At 38.7% G+C, this 17542-nt stretch overlaps 1 protein-coding gene across 2 annotated transcripts in view; it reads left to right on the forward strand.

Moving 5' to 3' along the window:
* RB1 (RB transcriptional corepressor 1) overlaps positions 1-17542 on the forward strand; it is a 71140-nt gene that overhangs the window by 51062 nt on the left and 2536 nt on the right. For both annotated transcript variants that reach the window (XM_015624520.2, XM_015624531.2), the window contains exons 17-25: positions 11934-12052; positions 12438-12583; positions 13269-13414; positions 13945-14049; positions 15104-15217; positions 15310-15476; positions 16347-16377; positions 16707-16852; positions 17090-17139. In XM_015624520.2, coding sequence (XP_015480006.1) covers positions 11934-12052; positions 12438-12583; positions 13269-13414; positions 13945-14049; positions 15104-15217; positions 15310-15476; positions 16347-16377; positions 16707-16852; positions 17090-17139 — 1024 coding nt within the window. The remainder of the gene's footprint in view (positions 1-11933; positions 12053-12437; positions 12584-13268; positions 13415-13944; positions 14050-15103; positions 15218-15309; positions 15477-16346; positions 16378-16706; positions 16853-17089; positions 17140-17542) is intronic.

The raw sequence follows: 17542 nt of genomic DNA on the forward strand, positions 1-17542 counted from the left end.
GTTCAACACTGAGGCTTTCAGATCTGTATTGTTTTGACTCTTGGCCAGACATTAGCCTAGTGTTTGGTGGTGTGAGGTTTAAAAGCCTCAGCTAAGCTCAAGAGTGAGATCTGTGCTCCTGGTCTACTACCCTATAATTTATTTTCATGTAAACTGTTTGGAAAAATGATATTTATAATGTAATAAAAGAGCCATGTATGCCTAATTGATTTTTCCACCAAGGAGGATAAAAATGAGCAGTAATACAGATATAGTATGCATAGTCATACTTTCTTACATGAGATTGATAGGGATGATAAAGGATGACAGCTTTCTAGACAAATATCTGATCCAGAGTACATTGAAGATGCTGTAGGTTTTCTTACTGGTTTCAGGGTGTTGGAAGCTTTGGACCAACTGCCTTCTTCACTCTTGATATTGGTTTTTGTTTTCATTGTCTCAGGTCAACCGGTCTAGAGAGTTGGAAAATCACAGACGAATAAATACACTACAAGTACCTCAATATCACTTGCAGCTAAAATAGACAAAGCAGAGAGTCAGGTAGCAGGAAGATGGATTCAGGCTGAGATTGTAATTTGTGGGTCTAACCTCAGAAATGCATTAATTTGCAGCCTCTTGTTTCCTTGGAAGTAAATGATAAAACCTGCTCTGTTTTTGGTGTAGCTCAGTCATTGGTTTCTATGCTTCAGAGTAGCTATAGAAAATACCCACTGAATGACAAATAAAGAACCTGTTAGATACTCAAGAAAAAAAAAATACAGAAATCTACACAGTAGAATTCCTACTGGATTGAAGTACCTTAGTTGAGGTGCTTTGTATGAGCTTTTCTTAACAAGTCATTTTTATGTAAGACTTCTGGCTGCTGTTCTGCCGTGTTTGTGGGCACACTTTGGGTTATGGTTTCCCTGTGAGTCTGACACCAGTATGTTTATGGTGAAGGCAGTGGAGCTGCCCATAACACAATATCCCACAATAACAAAAAGCATTTTCCTTACTGTGAAGGTAAAGAAAGCAGAGTTAAAGTGCATTCAGAGTAACTCCTTTAAATTTGACAACTGTTTCCATGTGTACTTTCTCCATCATTCTCTGAAATATCAGGTGTATATATAGATGCACAGAAAAATGAAAGTATATATACCTAAGTCAGTGTGAAAATGATCTGTTTCTTTACCAGAAGCAATGTGGTGAAATTTCAAGGTCAGCTTGTGTTTTTAAGTCTTCCTTTTATTCTTTATATTTTCTGAGGCAGGTTATCCTGATTAAAATGCAACCTAAATTTATGAGAGCTATGACATCTTAATTTCATGTGTAAGTGTGAGAGGCAAGTTTAGGAGAAATGTCTGAGCTCAGTTCAGGTTTGTTTTTTCTAGAGCAAATATGAGAAGCTGTAAAATTGAACAGAACTTGGAATTGCATTATTGTCTATGTAATGTGAGACCTTTACACACTCTGGAGCTTGAGAGCTAAAGGAAAACATTTTGGGGGGGTTTCTATAAGCTCAGCACTTTAAAATCCCTTGTCAGGAGAGGAAATCTTCCCAGTCATCCCAACCTTCCTGCATTTGCTTACCCCACAGGAAGTAAACAGTAAGTTCAATGTAGTTGTTTGTAACTTCAGTGAAACAGAGGTGAAGTATTTTGATTAAATCATGCACAATGGCAGTTCACGGAGTGGTCAAGACTTAAAATGAGCATATGATGCCTTTTAAAACACTGCTTGGTGAGCTCCCATTTTGAAATTGCTAAAAGAGATGCTACAGCCAGATTGGTAGTACTAGAAGAGAGACTTTGAAATGCTTTTGTTGGAAAACACTGGCAAAAGGTAGGGTTTCTGCAGGAATATGTTTCACTGAAGTTTCTTCCAAAAAGTCCGATTGAAGTAAAAGAAAAGTTTTAAGAAGCTGATTAAGCTTTCCTTAAATTTAAGGGAGAAAAACTAGGATCAAAAGGCTTGAAATTTTCACTAATTGGGATGCAGAGCATAGTGGTTGCCTCAAACATTGAACTTGGGTTTTGCTTTGCTTACAAATGACAAAGAGTTTCTCACAATAAACATGCAGAGCTCTGATAGAAAAGCATATTGTTATTGAAGGATTTCACATTTTTCATTTGTGTTTTCTAGCAGGATATTTGTAATTTAATGAGATTGAGGAAACATGTTTTGATCATTTAATAATTGAATGCACCTTATCACCTAAGTCACTTTTACTGCTTTATTGCTATGTACTCTTCATGTATTGCCTAATGTCACTGATTTATTCCTTCAGGGAGAGTCTCATACCTTCTTTCTATATACATAATGCAGTTTTAAATTATATGCCAAGGTCATATAATTAAAAGGAGCAGGTGTTGCACAGAGGAAGGCGGGAGCAGAGGCCATGAAATTTTCTTGATTTTAAATCCACTCCCTACTTGGGAGAATCTCAGCACCAAAAAGAAAAAAGGGAGGCATCAAAAGTCTTGACAGTCTTTCAAATCCTTTCTTTTGAAATGTCATTTTAAAAGGAAGTTTGGCTTCCTCATTATCTTTATGAAGGCCCAAGACCCACATGCCTGTGCCTTGGCTGGGTAAGACTTCTTTTTTTAGTTCCCAGCTGGGTGTGTGCTTCTCAGCATGGCTGTTGTAGAGCCTCTCTGAGGCAACTGAGTCTTGTACAAAGCCTCCAACCCAAGTTCTGGCTTCACGTTCCACAGTGGGTGGGCAGAAGGGCTGCAGGTGGGATGCTGAGTGTGGGTCCTTCGCTGCACAGATGTGCAGCACAAAGGTTTCCCGTGGCGAGGGAGCTCTCTGCATTGGTGCTACTCAAATGTGAAAGGGGGGGTGGATCTGGTTTGTGGTGTTCTGAAAAAAAAAACCAACCAAACGTGCTCTTTATCTTTTTATAGCTGTAGGTAGATCTTAAACCTTGAAGAAGATAAATGCTTTCCTAGATCCCTGTGAATTCATCCAAACAGAAATGCATTTTGTTTTAAACACCCTGCTGGAGCAGGGAGGTTGGACCAGATGCCCCACTTCAAACCTTAACCATTCTGTGGTTCTCTAATATCCCACATGATTTTGCTCTAAATATCCAAGGGGGAAATGTTACACCTTCCAGTGTGCTTTTCCAGAGTCTGAGCTGGCCATCACTGAGCAGTCTTCATAAAAGATTCTTGTGTTGCCATGAGAAAAGGCACTGAATATCACATCTTATGTTATTTTCTGAAAAAAATACTAGCCTAGTTTGCAGAAATGTGAGCTCAAACTTCTTGCAGATGTTGATGTGGTCTATGTGTGGTCTGCATTTACCACATCCACACACTCGCTTAGATCTTAAATAAATTGTTTAGATTTTTTTTGCACCTTTTTGTTGGTTTTGCCCCTCTTTGCTAGTTCAGCTACATATTTTGGTCTTACAAAAAAATTAAAGCAGGAATATTGCATTGTTTTAAGGTTTATTTAGTCTTCTTTTTAAGGATCCTAGAATAAAATCATGGATATTCCACGTTTTAGTGTAAGATACCTCTGACTCCCATCATTTGCTAAGGGATACTCTTACATTTAACAATAATAGTTACAATTATTTCTCTGCTTCAGATTTATGCAAAGCTAATGCTGACCAAGTAATTCTGATGACATAGTAATTCTTGCATTGTTTCTTATATGATTATACAAATTTACAGTTTGTAGTTATGGAAGCCAACTAATGCTATAGATCAGTGAAATTACTCTTGAGATGAGTGGTGGGAAGTGAAGGAATAACCAGAAAAAAACTGGGATGGTAAGGAGATCAGCACTTTTTCTTTCTTTTTTTTTTTTTTTTTAATAGAAAGCTCTGTAGTATCTTTTACATCTTTTAACAAGAACATGTAGTGACAGGACAAGGGAAGTGGCTTTAAACTGAAAGAGGTTGGGTTTAGATCAGATATTAGTAGGAAATTCTTTACTGTGAGGGTGGCATGCACTGACACAGGTTGCTGAGAGAAGCTGTGAATATCCCATCCCTGGAAGTGTCCAAGGCCAGGCTGGATGGGGCTCTGAGAAACCTGATCTGGTGAAACGTGTCTCTGGAAGGAGGGACTAGATGACCTTCCAACCCCAGCTCATTCTGTGATCTGCCTCAGAATTAGCTGCTTTGAAATTAGCCACTTTGAGAGAAAGCAGAGTGGAAAAACACTTAGTAATTGATAAAGCAAAAGATGTATACAGTTACTAAAAAGCGAGTATGAAACAGGTGTAACATAAAAAAAACTATAGGTACCAGTGGTTCCAAGTTTTTGTTTCAGGTCTGATAAGACAAGTTATTGAGGAGTTTGGAGTGTTTCTAGTGATTTTTATACTATTGTGTATCACACTGTCAAAATTGAATTATTTATTTTCAGTTTGGAAAGAATGAGTTTTTTAAGGGTTTTTTTGAGTGTATTTTTTTTAATGAACTCTAAGTAATAGCTCAAGACCTTTTTTGAAATTTTCTTGTTTGATTTCCATTGCTACCTTCCTTACCTCTATTATACTGCATTTTGACTGATTGTTAAATAACTGCTTGTAAGGCAGAAATGCTTAATTGGAAATATCTTCTTAAATTCTGCCAACTGAGTGCTCAGTAGCTCTGCATGTGCTTCTGTTTCAAAAGCCAAGCACAGCAGGGTGGCTGCCAGGTCTTGTCTGCCTCAAGCTCATACCAAGGTATAGACCAGCTGAGCCTGAGATATGCCATAATGATAGCCATACAAAGTATTGGCTTGAATTGAGATCAAAACTCTTCTCAGAGGGAGGATTTCTGCCCAAAATGTTGTGACACAGATAGTTTTGTTAAAGCTTCAGGTTTTTCTTCTTTGTCATGTCTAATTTCCTTCATATTGAAATGTTTTCCAGAATTGGTTGATAAATCCAATCACACAGAATGGTTCTCATGCTCACGTTGTCATGTTTTGTTACAAAACATGGCATACTGTTTTTGGAGCTCCAATTTGTGCCATTTTTCTCTTCTGGATTATATGAAGTACAATGCAAGATATATGTAGTCTTCTTTTTCTTTTAAATACCACAAGCAGTCTGCTCTTAATGGTTTGAAGACGTGTAACAAGTTCTCCTACCTAGGATTAACTTTCCTGAGGAATTGTTCTTTCTGTGCATGCAGCTTGGTCACATCCTCTGCAGATTATCTGTTAAATCTTTTTTTGCTCAATCCATAGTTGGTTGACTCCTTGGTTATGTTTTTAAAAGATATTCTCTTGCTCTTTCAAAAATTGCTGTCTACAAAGTTTCCTGGCACACGTACCACTTTTAGGTTGATAAGAGAATTGTTTATGGTACGTTGTACCTAAATTTGTCCAGCTAATGAGAAATTGGAAAGAACACAAAATTTGAAACTGAATCATGGGCTTTAACCAAAAGTCTCAGAGGCACTTTATTGTCATGTTTCCACTTGTACTTGTGAAAATATTTTCCAGAACCACTCTTAATTGCTGTTTTGGGAACTGGGACTGTGTAAATGAAACTGATAGAAAGTGTGATGCAATAGTATGACAATTTGATTGCTACAGTAATATTTATGTAAATAAAAATGTCTTTACCAAGATAGGCATTTTGTGACCCAGAAGTTCCTTTGAAGAAAGTAAGCGTGTGAGTGCTATTTTGCTCCCCAGTGTAAGAATTTTTCCTGCTTAGAAATAACTATAGAACTGTTATGTCTAGTACTGTGTGATGTTAATTAAAATATTGGTCCCTTTAAAGCATCTCTTCTCTACTTCCTGTGCTGAAAATCTTTACACCCTGTAGTTTTTTCACAGCTTAAAGCTGTTGTAAAAATTTTCAACATCAAGATTTTTTTTGTTGATATATTGTCATTTCCAACAGTCAAGTGGTTCACATCACATGGAGTTTGGTTTATTGTACACAATTTCCTGTGTGGAGAGTGGCAGGAAACTGGTATTGATTCAGTTGTTGTTGAGACCTTTGGCTCTGGTCTAAAAATCTTGAGATTTGTCCAAGAATTATTCACACTGAAGCCTGGCTGCCTTGGGAGCTAGGTAATAAACTTGCTAATTACTTCAGATATAGATTGCTTCTGCAGCAGCAGCATTGCCAGGGCAGAATACAGATCCCTCTGGAAGATGCTCATAGCAATTTTTAGGGGGAAAAAAACATGTGGCAAATGAGCCTAAAATTATATTTTCTTGGATAATGTTCAGCAAAAAAAAAGGCAGAGGTTATTATATTTTGTAGTGCTTTGTGTACCTGCATGTGCAGGTGTGAGTTGGGCAGTAAAACTGCTGAAGGAAGTGGTGCAAGAGCTGCAAACTGTGTAGTAGCAGTCTGCCCAGGGTCATCTTGAGCAGTTTAAATAAAACAGTTGTATAAAAGCATAGTTCTGCTTGTAGACTGTCTTTCAAAATTCCTTTGAAAGTGATTTTTAAAAGTTAGTCTCACAGGCTTGGCAGACAGGAGCAGTCCTAATGACCAGGGTTTGTTTTCTTCCTTCACTATTCAACCGGTGATGGGTTGCAGAGCCACAAACCAGTAACTGTGTCAGAAGTTCCCCGTTTGCCAAGCATTATCACTGGTCTGTGTAGTATTCTCGAACATAGACTATAGTTTTAGTCACTGTGTTGACACAGAAGGTCCGTCATCTTTATGGTTAAAATGTGTTTTGACAAAATTCCTTCTGCATTGCTAGGAAGGGTATTTTCATGAAGCACTTGTGCAGTGAGGTGGGTCGCATGGACCTTCGCTAAGAGACGCTCTGAATCATAGAGAATTGGTTAAATGATCTGCATTTGGTGAAAAGTAATTTTAGGAGTGGAGGGGCTGAAAAGTATGATATTAATTATTCTGAAATAACGTCTGATTTCTAAGGACATTTGCCAAGTCTTTCCAGAGACTTCTGAGGAAGAGTAGGTTATTACAAAGCTGTGAGGAGAATGTTGCTTTAAATGATGCTGCAAATCCAAAGTGTAAGATATATATTCAGGCTGTGGCAGCCTGGCTTTCCTTCTCTGGAGAAATTTGAACCTTTATCACTAAATAAAAGCTGATCCTCACAAAGCTGGATGACTTAAATGCTCAAGATGAGTGGGGTAAGAATAGGACTTGTATTGAACATACACACGCTGTGAAGGGTTAAAAGCAGATCTGTCAGTATTCTTAAATGAATCAAACTATTAACCCTGTAGTTTTAATGTTTTTCTTCATAAATTTTGTAAGAACAAGCCCCGGTACAAACATAATTTATGTAATACGACATGTGTGAAATTAGGACACAATCCTTAATATTGTTGATTTTTTTCATGATCAATACTCTTTCAGTTTAGACTGTGAAGTCTACTTTGTTTTAGGAGGTCTGAATTATTTCAGGATTCTGGTAACTAATTGTCACATAAAACTTCTGAAAACACAGTTGCAAGCAAAAGCCAACTTTCTGGGCATGCAATTCTCCCTTGGGAAAGAGGGTTGGAAATAACTTGTGCTGATCCAGTCCTTGCACTTCCATTCCAAAGCAGTCAGTTCTAAACTGGCTTTGTTTTACCTTGCAAAATCACTGCCATCTTATATGACATTATGAAGAAGAATGTGTCTTAACATTATGTGTTGTAGTGACTGGTTTAATAACTTGAAAACAAGCAAAAGAAAAAAAGAAAGCCCGAGGTAAAAAAAAAACCAAACAGCCGAGAGACCTTGGCACTGAGATATATACATGGTTAAGTGCTAAACACTGCATTAAAATTTAATGTGAACAGATAGCTAAAACCTGAAAATATGTTAGGAAATTATTGCCAAGAACAAAAACATGAAGTATATGGAAAACAAAGACAAAACAGGTTTTTTTAATTAGTGAACTACTAATAACACTGTTTAGAGTAAAGCTGCTCAGGGCTTTTCCTCTGTGGTCAGTGGAGTATGCCCAAACCCCCAGGGTGGCTCTTCCCTATATATAAGGATTTAGGTTTTTTTTTTTAAATCTTTTCATGGAATCCATCTAGTTGGGATAGAGCCAATACAAAGATTGGGAAGCTGGGAAACACCTGTGTGTCCTGTAATTCCACTGTAGCCAAATAAAGAGTAGCAAATAAGAAATTCTGCCTGTTTTATCCATAAAAGAAGTTTTCAGATGGGGAAAAATCACTGCAGATGCTTGTGATGTAGGCATTGCTGCAGGGAATCATCCTGCAAGGCCACTCTTAACAAAGCCCTACTTAATTCACAGAGTTTAGCCTTGGAGAGTTAGTTAGCCCTGGGTATTTTGGGAAGGAACTGAGTCAAATTGCAGTCTTACTCTTCATTCTGATGCCAGTGGCCTTTTGACCCTGAGAAATTTTAAGTCTTCATTGCTTTTTCACTTTTTGCACTAATAAAATGAGGTTTCTGTAGCCATCACAGGGAGGTCGCAAATGAAAAGCAGCATTTTGCTTAATTAGTGAAATTGATTCTGTGGCTGCATCTAGTAACATTAATCACTTACTGACCATTAAACTAAAGTAGAAACTGCAAATCTCCTTTCACGTTAAAGGAATGCATTGGAGGCGACCTATTCACCTTAAATGCTGCTTAAAACCTTTAAAAAGCAATATGAAATTTGTAAAAGATAGCGTGAATAACATTACTTCAGAAACGAGTTCCTGATAAGCATTCCTGTTCAATTAAGCTGGACCTGAGGGTTAAAGTTCTTTTGTGATTATTACTTAGAGGACTGGTAATTGCCTGGTTAATGATGTTGCATTTCTCTCATTTGAGTGTTGAATATCAAATTGTGGGACTGAAGCCGAAGTTTGCCCTGATAAGCTTGAGAACGCCCTGCACACTGCAGAATGCACTTTGAGTTCATGGAATAGAAGTGTTTTTCATGTTTAAGTATAAAGAAAGGAGACACAGCTCTAATTAAACCCATCAGTTTTACAGTGTGGGGGGTAGTTGCACTTGAGAAAACCCATCTCTGTGTTTCTGCATTGTGGCACACAGGGGTTTTTGTGAGGCATCAGTCATGTCAGTGCAGCACCTACTTCTCCAACTATGTGGCCATGCACATGGAAAGGTACCCGTGAGAGTGGTAGGGGTCCCTGGGGAAAGAGCAGAGGGGGCTGCACCTAAAGTCTGAGAGGAAGGTGGAAATGGTGATCAACAAAACAGCCACTTCAAATGTCACCAGGTCTGAAAGCTAAATCACCCCTTTCTGCTCGTGCAGCTGCAGGGCTGACAAGGCTGTGGTTTGCCCAGGGACCTGCATTGAACGGGGCTTTCTCACACTCTGCCATTGCTGGTGCTGGCAGCTCTGCACTGCTGGGGCCAGGTGGGTTGCAGCACACTCTTTGTCTTGCCACCTTTTCAACCACAGCGTCAATTAGTATTTGTGGGAACCAAAAGAGATGTGTTGGACTCACTGTATGCTGCTGTTTGGGCTCTGTGGGTAGTTTCTACACAAAGAATGTCCTCTTGCTGAATGTAGCCCATCTAACTGATGGAAAGCAGCAGTGAGCTCTGTGCATTCCTGTCGGATGAAATTCCATGTGCCAATCAGGTTGTGGAATAGGTTGTTGTCAGTAAATGCACAGCATCTTGTACTCAGTGTTCTGCTCTGCTCCTGGCCTTCGTGGTGTGGCTGTCCTGTCTGTTCTTACTGCTTGTCCTGGCTCTGTTTGTGATTCTCTGCAGAGCAGACTTAAATCTGGGTTTGCTTTCTCTCTTAGCTTTCTGATTTAGTTGACTTCCATAGAGGTTCGCTGCTTGTTGAGACTGGCAGGTAGAAGAGGAGTGAAATGATGCAGAAATAGGCAGATCCCTTCTGTGTGTGGCAAACGGCCGTGCCCCCCTGTATCTTACCTAATGGAATTATATTCAGAACAGTGTCAGCAAAATTGGAGCTGGGCTGAGAGAGGACCTGGAGCTGCTGGTCTCAAGTGCTAACTCAACAACAGTAATTTTGCTTCTCTTTCTAGACCTCATTCCCTTTTATCAACCCCTTTTCCTCCTCCATTAAAAGGAATACTTTTCCAGTCATTAATCACTAAAAAACTAAAACGTGACATGAATGAAGTAGAGTTCACTCTTAGTCAAGATATCTCAGCAATGATTGCTCTGGGAAAGAAATTAGGATTCCTCAGAGCAAAGTGAAGTGATGGTGAGCATAATAAAAAAGGAAGAGGCCAAGTGGCCAGAAGAATGAGAAATGGAGGTTGTGTGTCTGTGTTTCCAGCAAGGGCAATGCTGACAGACACAAATGAGAAGTGAATGCTCTGCTAAATGGAGGGAAAAATGATGCAAACCAGGCCAAGAGCTGAACTGGTTGAGAAATTATGGAGAATCAACTATATGGTTATGAATCAGTAACTGATGTTTTTTCTGCTATGGATGAAAGAGTTCTGATATTGCCAAAATAATAATTTTAAATTTGCAGTGTGAAAAATTGTAAATCTCATTACTCTCATCTTGTTACTCTGAATTTTTATTTGGTACACTTTAAAAAAAGTGTTCTTTTTTTAGGAATATGTCTAAATAAGGAATGTCTTAATGCTAGTTTTAATTCTAGTAAATATAGTCAAGTTTTACTAAGCTATTTCTTACTGCCTTAGCCTTGTGATGCTGCATGCTTTACATGCATGCTGTATTCCTGTTCATAGCTATAGATTTGTCATCTGTGCCAGTGCATTTTAATAGTAAAAATGTGCATTTGGAAGATCAAACAGACCAGGAACCATCAGACAGAGCATTGTGTACAGAGCAATGAGCTGACAGATTTTACTGCTCTCTTTTGGGAAGATCATTTGAGGAAAATGCTGCGTGTCTGGTTTTGCCCACTTCATCCTGAGTCTTATGGATACTGCTTCCCTCACCTCCCACTCTCAAGAAGGCACATATTTGCTACTCAAATGTTCCTCTGTTGCTTCAGGAGTTCTGATGCTGCACTGCTGAGAGGCAATATTGCACTCAAAGATGAGTCTCCTGTTCAAAGAAAATAAAACAAACACAAGCGATCAACCCTGTGCTTTCAAATTTATTTATGAATATGGTGTAAAGATACTTTCCCATGTGGTTCTGCTGTCTCAGCATAATTGTACACTGTGTGTGACACGCTAGCAGGCTGAGATTTTGCTTCTGCAGGACTGCTGTTTATTACCAACATCAGCAGAAGCACTGATGTGGTTTCAGCCAGAACCTCCTCCATTCCACTTGCATTCTCTGCATCACCTCCTACCTTGAGCTCTTAGTTTCAGATGTATTCCAGAAGACTTGGTTCAAGTACTGATAGATAGTCTCAAATCAAAACAGGGTTTGCTTTGGGCCATGAGGGCAGAGACTTTTAGTGTATTCAGAGTCACTCTAACTCTTTCCAGAGGTGGCTCTGGAACATGATACTGCAGACACTAAATAGTCCCCAGTGCAGATAAGTGACTGTGGTTTATACACTATCAAATGTAAAATATTGGGTAGATGTAGCAGAAATGGATTAACAGTAGGTACAGCAGTAACTTTCAGTCACCAATGGGCTGAGGTATTCTTTAGCTGTAGTTGATGGAGTTTTTTGGGTTTTGGTTGATTGGTTTGGTTTTGAATTTTTGGGGGGCATTGGGAGTATTTTTTGTTCGTATTATTCTGTGTTTTTTGAAATGTGACCTTTTATGTGTTTTCTTGTATTGATTACTCTCCAGAAATAGCCTTAATAGGAAGTAGTAAGGCTTCTAGAATACAACTAATATAACTGTCTCAAATCTGCAGTTAACCTATATCTAATGGACTGCTGTTGAAACAGGGAAAAAAGCGTTTGATGTATTTAATAGCTCAAAGTTAAATGCTTAAAATTTATCTTGCAAAGTGCTGCAAGTGAGTGTTCTGAAGTATTTCAAAGCTTTAATCTTCTGTCAAGGTTCACATTTTGGTGGCTGGCTTTAGAGAAGAAACAAAATTCATTCAGAGTTGTTGTCTGTTCTTAGTGTAATGCAGGATTCCTATAATTGTTCCAGGGGTCGCCTCTGTTTGATCTTATCAAGCAGTCAAAAGAGCGAGAAGGTCAAACTGATCAGCCTGAACCCACTTCTTCTCTCAATATGCCTCTCCAGCATAACCACACTGCTGCAGACCTGTAAGTGAATGCCTGAGGTCTAGGAAAATGTGAAGTTGATATCACCCTTAATATTCAAATCCACCTGTGTTCTGTTTTCCTACTTCTTAGGCTTGGTACTTAAGTTTTGTCAAAGCATTGTATGTGCAGATATTTATTATACATAAAAAATTAAATCAAATGCTGAAACATTTTTCCCCAGCTCTATCAAATTTGTAATTGTAAACTGTTACATTACTTGCCTAGGAATAAGTAAGTCCCTGTACCAGGTGTTGGGGATAGCAGGACACAATACCAATTTATTTCTTCTAATGGGGAAGAGGGAAGAGTTCCTGCAAGCATTATTCATATAAAATTGTTCCTTCATCCTGTGATATTAAATGCTTAATATATGTTGAACCTCCAGCTATCTTTCTCCTGTGAAATCTCCTAAGAAGAAGGCATCTGGACCTCCTCTAAGTGCTACTTCCACTCCAGATGTTCAACCTGCTGTGACCCCCCAAACACAGAAACCGCAGAAATCTACCTCCCTTTCTCTGTTCTACAAGAAAGGTTTGTTCCTTCCACATGTACCGACTTTGCAAAGTTATCTTTTGCTTTTTATCCTTTTCGGGTTTTGGCACTCAGCATTTCTGAAAAGTTTGTTGTAGAATCTGTAGTGCACAGCGTGCAAACCTTTGGAAGAAAGGGAAAAATGGTGCCAGCAGGTGGTTACTGCGTGCACTCTGCACTCCAGGAGCTCAAACAGAAAACTTCCCTATCCTGGCTGCAAGAATGTCTATATGGGCTCAGAGGTTCTTCTGTGGTAGCATCCTTTTCCCAGCAGTGACCATAAAGAGATATCATGTGAAGTTGAACAACTGGGCAGACATGGCTGGTGCTTTTCCAGGCTTGTTCTTTGTCCAGCTTGGGGGGTTTCTGAACTTTTTGTGCTGTATCTGCTTAGTAACTCTCAGCAGATTCACATTCCAGGTGCTCGTTCAGGCTCTTTTTGAATTGACATAGACACAAGTGTGCAGCATTGTTTGGTGTGGCTTTCATGTGTCCACTGTCTCTTGTGTGAAAACCTTTTCTGTTTATTTTGAGCCTGGCTTTCACTACCTTCACTTAATGTCTGGTAATTTTTTTTTTCTTGGAGACAGTTAACAGTACAATGCTGTTCCTCCTGCATTACATTCCTTTCAGTTTGTGTATTCCTGTTACAACAATTTCAGTTTGTTTTTCTTTGTTTCTGAAGTGTATCTACTGGCCTATCGTCGACTCCACACCTTGTTCCTTCACCTTCTCTCTGAACATCCTGACCTGGAACCCTTGATCTGGACCCTCTTCCAGCACACGCTGCAAAATGAGTATGAGCTAATGAGAGACAGGCACCTGGACCAGGTAACATGGACAAAAGCATTTTTAAAAGTTTAAAAAAGACTCTCCTGAACAAAATGTTCCTTGTATGTTCTTTCACCATTAGAAATTGTACTCTGAGGTTTTTATTAATCTATTGGTCACTGAAAGGATGACTTAGTTTAGACTGAAGTCCGTCATCTCAGTTTAAGCATTGGCATTTTCAGCTATTTTCAAAATAACAAAGACCAAAATTTCTAATAATTTGCATGAAAGTGCAGTGATTTTCTTTGGGAAGACAACATGCATGGCTGATAAAGTTTTTGTTATTCTGCCCTAAAATTGCAGCATGGGGTGTGAATTTGAGTAGGTACTATCAGCTCCAGCGAGTTGTTTGTCACATAGAAATGGAGGTAGCAGTATGTTGGCTGATGTTCTGGAAGTCTTTATGAAGTACAGTTGCCTGCTAGTTTATAGAACACAATCAGTAATAGAAAGCTTATTTCTTAATTTGAAATGGAAGAGCTGGATTAATTTGCTGCATTTTCAGTTATCTTGTCTTGTTTCTTTAATAGATCATGATGTGTTCCATGTATGGCATATGCAAAGTAAAGAATGTAGATCTTCGATTTAAAATAATAGTTTCAGCATACAAGGAGCTTTGCAACACAAATCAAGAGGTATGGAATTTCTTTAATGTTATTCCTCCATAAAAATCTTAAAAAATAATTATTTTCCCTTGAAATCAAAATAAACTACACTTTAACATACAAAAGAAAACTCCTGCTTCACTGCATCTCTATTTTGTGGAGGAGAAAGCTGACTGTAATACCAAGTATCTCTTTTAAACTTCTTGCATAAATAGTTTGGTAACTCCCCTCAGAAAGCAAATTTCATTCCAGCTTTTGAAAGATATGTAATAATGGTTTATGAATGAGTTGTTTCTAGTTAAGAGTCTAGATGAAAAATTTATGTCTAGAGCTAACAGGATTTTCAAAAACAACACAAGTTTGTTTTTGAGTTGTCTAACTTCCATGGAGCATTGAGGGAAGAGAAGCAGATGACTTTCTACAGAGGGTTTCAACAGAAACACAGTTTGATAGCAAATAGAGATGTATGGCTCTGTATCAAACAGCTGTGTATGTATTAAAGTTGCAGGCTTAATTCTAACATGAAGAAGTTCCTTTCTTCACAGGAGCTTTAATGTACTGAAATTTTTGCACAGCACACTAATGAAATCAATAGAAAAACCCTCACCAGTTAATGGAACTGTAGCATCCTCTCAGTGGCAGAATTTTTTGTAGTGTATTTGTGGATCTTGGTTAAACTCCAGACTTTTGTCTCCAAGCTGATAGAACTATTTTATCCCCATCAGGTCTGTAATGAGTTTTTTAGCCTTCCAAGGCATGCACAGTAGTCTAGACCTTTTGACCCGTGTGTGTGAAAGCAAATAGTTCTTAAATTTGGAAAATGTTAGAACTGTGTTCACACCAAGGGGCTGCCAGTTAATGAAGTAGGTGCTTGTACTGGTGTTCAAGCATATTTGGAAAAATCCCCAGCAGTTTAGAGAAGTTACAATGGCTTGCATACAACCCATGTGCCATCCTAGCTCTTAATCTAAGACAGACTTTAAGAGACTTTATGAGTTTGTCAAATATAAAATTTTCATTCCCTTTTTTTTAAAAAAAATAAAAAATAAAAATTTGTGTATGACTTTTTTCTCACCCTATGCAGACTTTCAAACGTGTTCTTATCCGGGAAGAACAATATGACTCCATCATAGTCTTTTACAACTTAGTGTTTATGCAGAAGCTGAAAACAAATATTTTGCAGTATGCTTCCAGCAGGGTAAGCCATTAGCTCTGTTCACTATTCAACAGACTAGAAATATATAGGCAATAAAACCTTATGATTATTTTATTATTTTATTATTTTTATAGCCTCCCACTCTGTCACCTATCCCACACATTCCTCGCAGTCCTTATCAGTTTTCCAACTCTCCTCGGCGTGTCCCTGCTGGCAATAACATCTACATCTCACCTCTGAAGAGCCCATACAAATTCTCTGATGGGTTTCAGTCACCCACAAAGATGACTCCAAGGTCTAGGTACGTTGTTGACAAGCATTTCTTTTTTAAGGCACCTGGGGGATTTTAGTGGAATCAAATTGGAAAACTGCACAGTCAAGTTTGTCAGTAGTCTGTGGCTATCATATACTTTCCAGTTAATAGTTTTTGCCCTGTATTTGGAATCTTTATCATCATTCAATGCTTTTCTGTTGTGCTCAAGGAGATTTTTTGTTGGCTTTTTTCTCTTTTTTCTTTTTTTTTACCCCCCACCAGAGAGGAGTTTCCTTAGCTTGTTGCTTAAATGTTGTTGGCTTTGACCCTGCATCACACTCCTGAAAAGCACAGATGAGCTTTGTAAGCTTCTTTAAAGGGAAAATACTTTTTTTTGCAACAAAATGTTTGTTTAGCTGGCTAAGCAGAACATTTCCAAGTGTTGGTTACTAGTTCTTAGCAGATGAGGATGACAGTAAATGTGCCAGTTTCCAGTGGCTTTTCAGACTAGGATCAAGTGAATCCCACTGTGCACAACAGTTTGAATGTTACTGTGTATTCTAGGCTGAAGACCTGCATGATTTTGATTAGCAAACACCTAAAGGTAGAGAGGAGAGGATGATTGGGTACCCAGCACTGAAGGGTCTTCCTGATACAGGACAGACCATGGGGGCCTCTGACTCTTTAAAGCCACAATTTCATTTTCATCTGTGTGATTTGGTTCATTTGGTGATTGAGCATTCACTGGCTCAATGAGAAATGTCTCAACCCAGTAAAGCACAGTATGGATTTGCACTGTTAGCACAGAGAGAGAGAGGGAGAAGAGACCTTGTTAATGCCTTGAGCTAACCTCTGCAAATTAGTCAGTGCTTCTGTCATTGTTAAATGGAGCTTAAACTTCTCTTCTTCATTTGACAGAATTTTGGTGTCAATTGGAGAATCATTTGGGGTGAGTTTTAGCATCTTTGATGTCTGTTCTTAAATGCATGTAACTTTTGGGGGAATGGGATAGCCTGCTCATATCCCTAGAGCAGGCCAATGAGTGTATCTGATTTAATATAGTATAATTTAATGTAGGGAAGTTCTGTTAGCTCCTTTCCAAATATGCAGACTTCACCTTCAAAATGTGTTGCATTTTATTTTAGTTGCTTTGGCACAAGATAAGGGCTCTTAAAATTCCAGAGTTTTAGAACTCCTAATTTTTTGCGGATAATGTGGAAAGTTGGAGTGGTTTCAGGATTTATTAGCAATTCTTTCCCTATTTTCTTGTCACTTCAGACTTCTGAAAAGTTTCAAAAAATAAACCAGATGTTGTGCAACAGTGAGTGCCAGCTGAAGCGCAGTGCAGAAGTAGGTGCTGCTGCCCCGAAGCCACTGAAGAGGCTGCGCTTTGACATAGAGGGGCAGGATGAGGCAGATGGAAGGTGAGAGATTGTCCTGGGCTTTTCAGAGGTCTTGCATATGTTGGGTCTCGGGACCTTCATCCTATCTTGTGTTAACTTGGGAGCTTTAGCAGCTCTATTGAATGAGAGATGGAAGCATGAAGCTCCTCAGTTACATGCTTTGATGTCAAAAAGAGACCCCCCTCCTTGATTTAAAGTTTAGGTTATGAAGGTAAAAAGTTAATTTTATTAACTTAACCTTGTGCTTTCTTTCTGTAGCAAACACCTACCCCAGGAGTCAAAATTCCAACAAAAGCTTGCAGAAATGAGTGAGTATTACTTTTCTTATAATCTGCAGAGCACTGAGTGCATTGGATAAGAGAGTTGGGGCCCACTCAGATGAAAACATTGTTCAACACCAATGTGATTTGGGTAATTTGCTTAGTTTTTGTACTTGCTGCATATAATCTTGGAAATGGAGATTACAAAATGGAAATTTATGTACACAGGAAAACCATGCATAGGTTTTTTTTTGCTTTGCTCTTATACAGAAATGTCTGAGACTGCTTTTTCTTCTACTGTGGGTCAGCATTTCTTTCAGATCTTATGGGGATCACTTTTCTGTTTTGAAATGAAATTCAAATCTAGCTCATGAAAAGCAAAACAGCCCCAGCCCCACATCTCAGTTGTATTTTCTACTCATGAGAAGGAGCACATTTGACCTGGCTAGGC

This window comes from Parus major, chromosome 1 (genome assembly GCF_001522545.3).
Source record: "Parus major isolate Abel chromosome 1, Parus_major1.1, whole genome shotgun sequence".
In the NCBI taxonomy this organism is placed as follows: Eukaryota; Metazoa; Chordata; class Aves; order Passeriformes; family Paridae; genus Parus; species Parus major.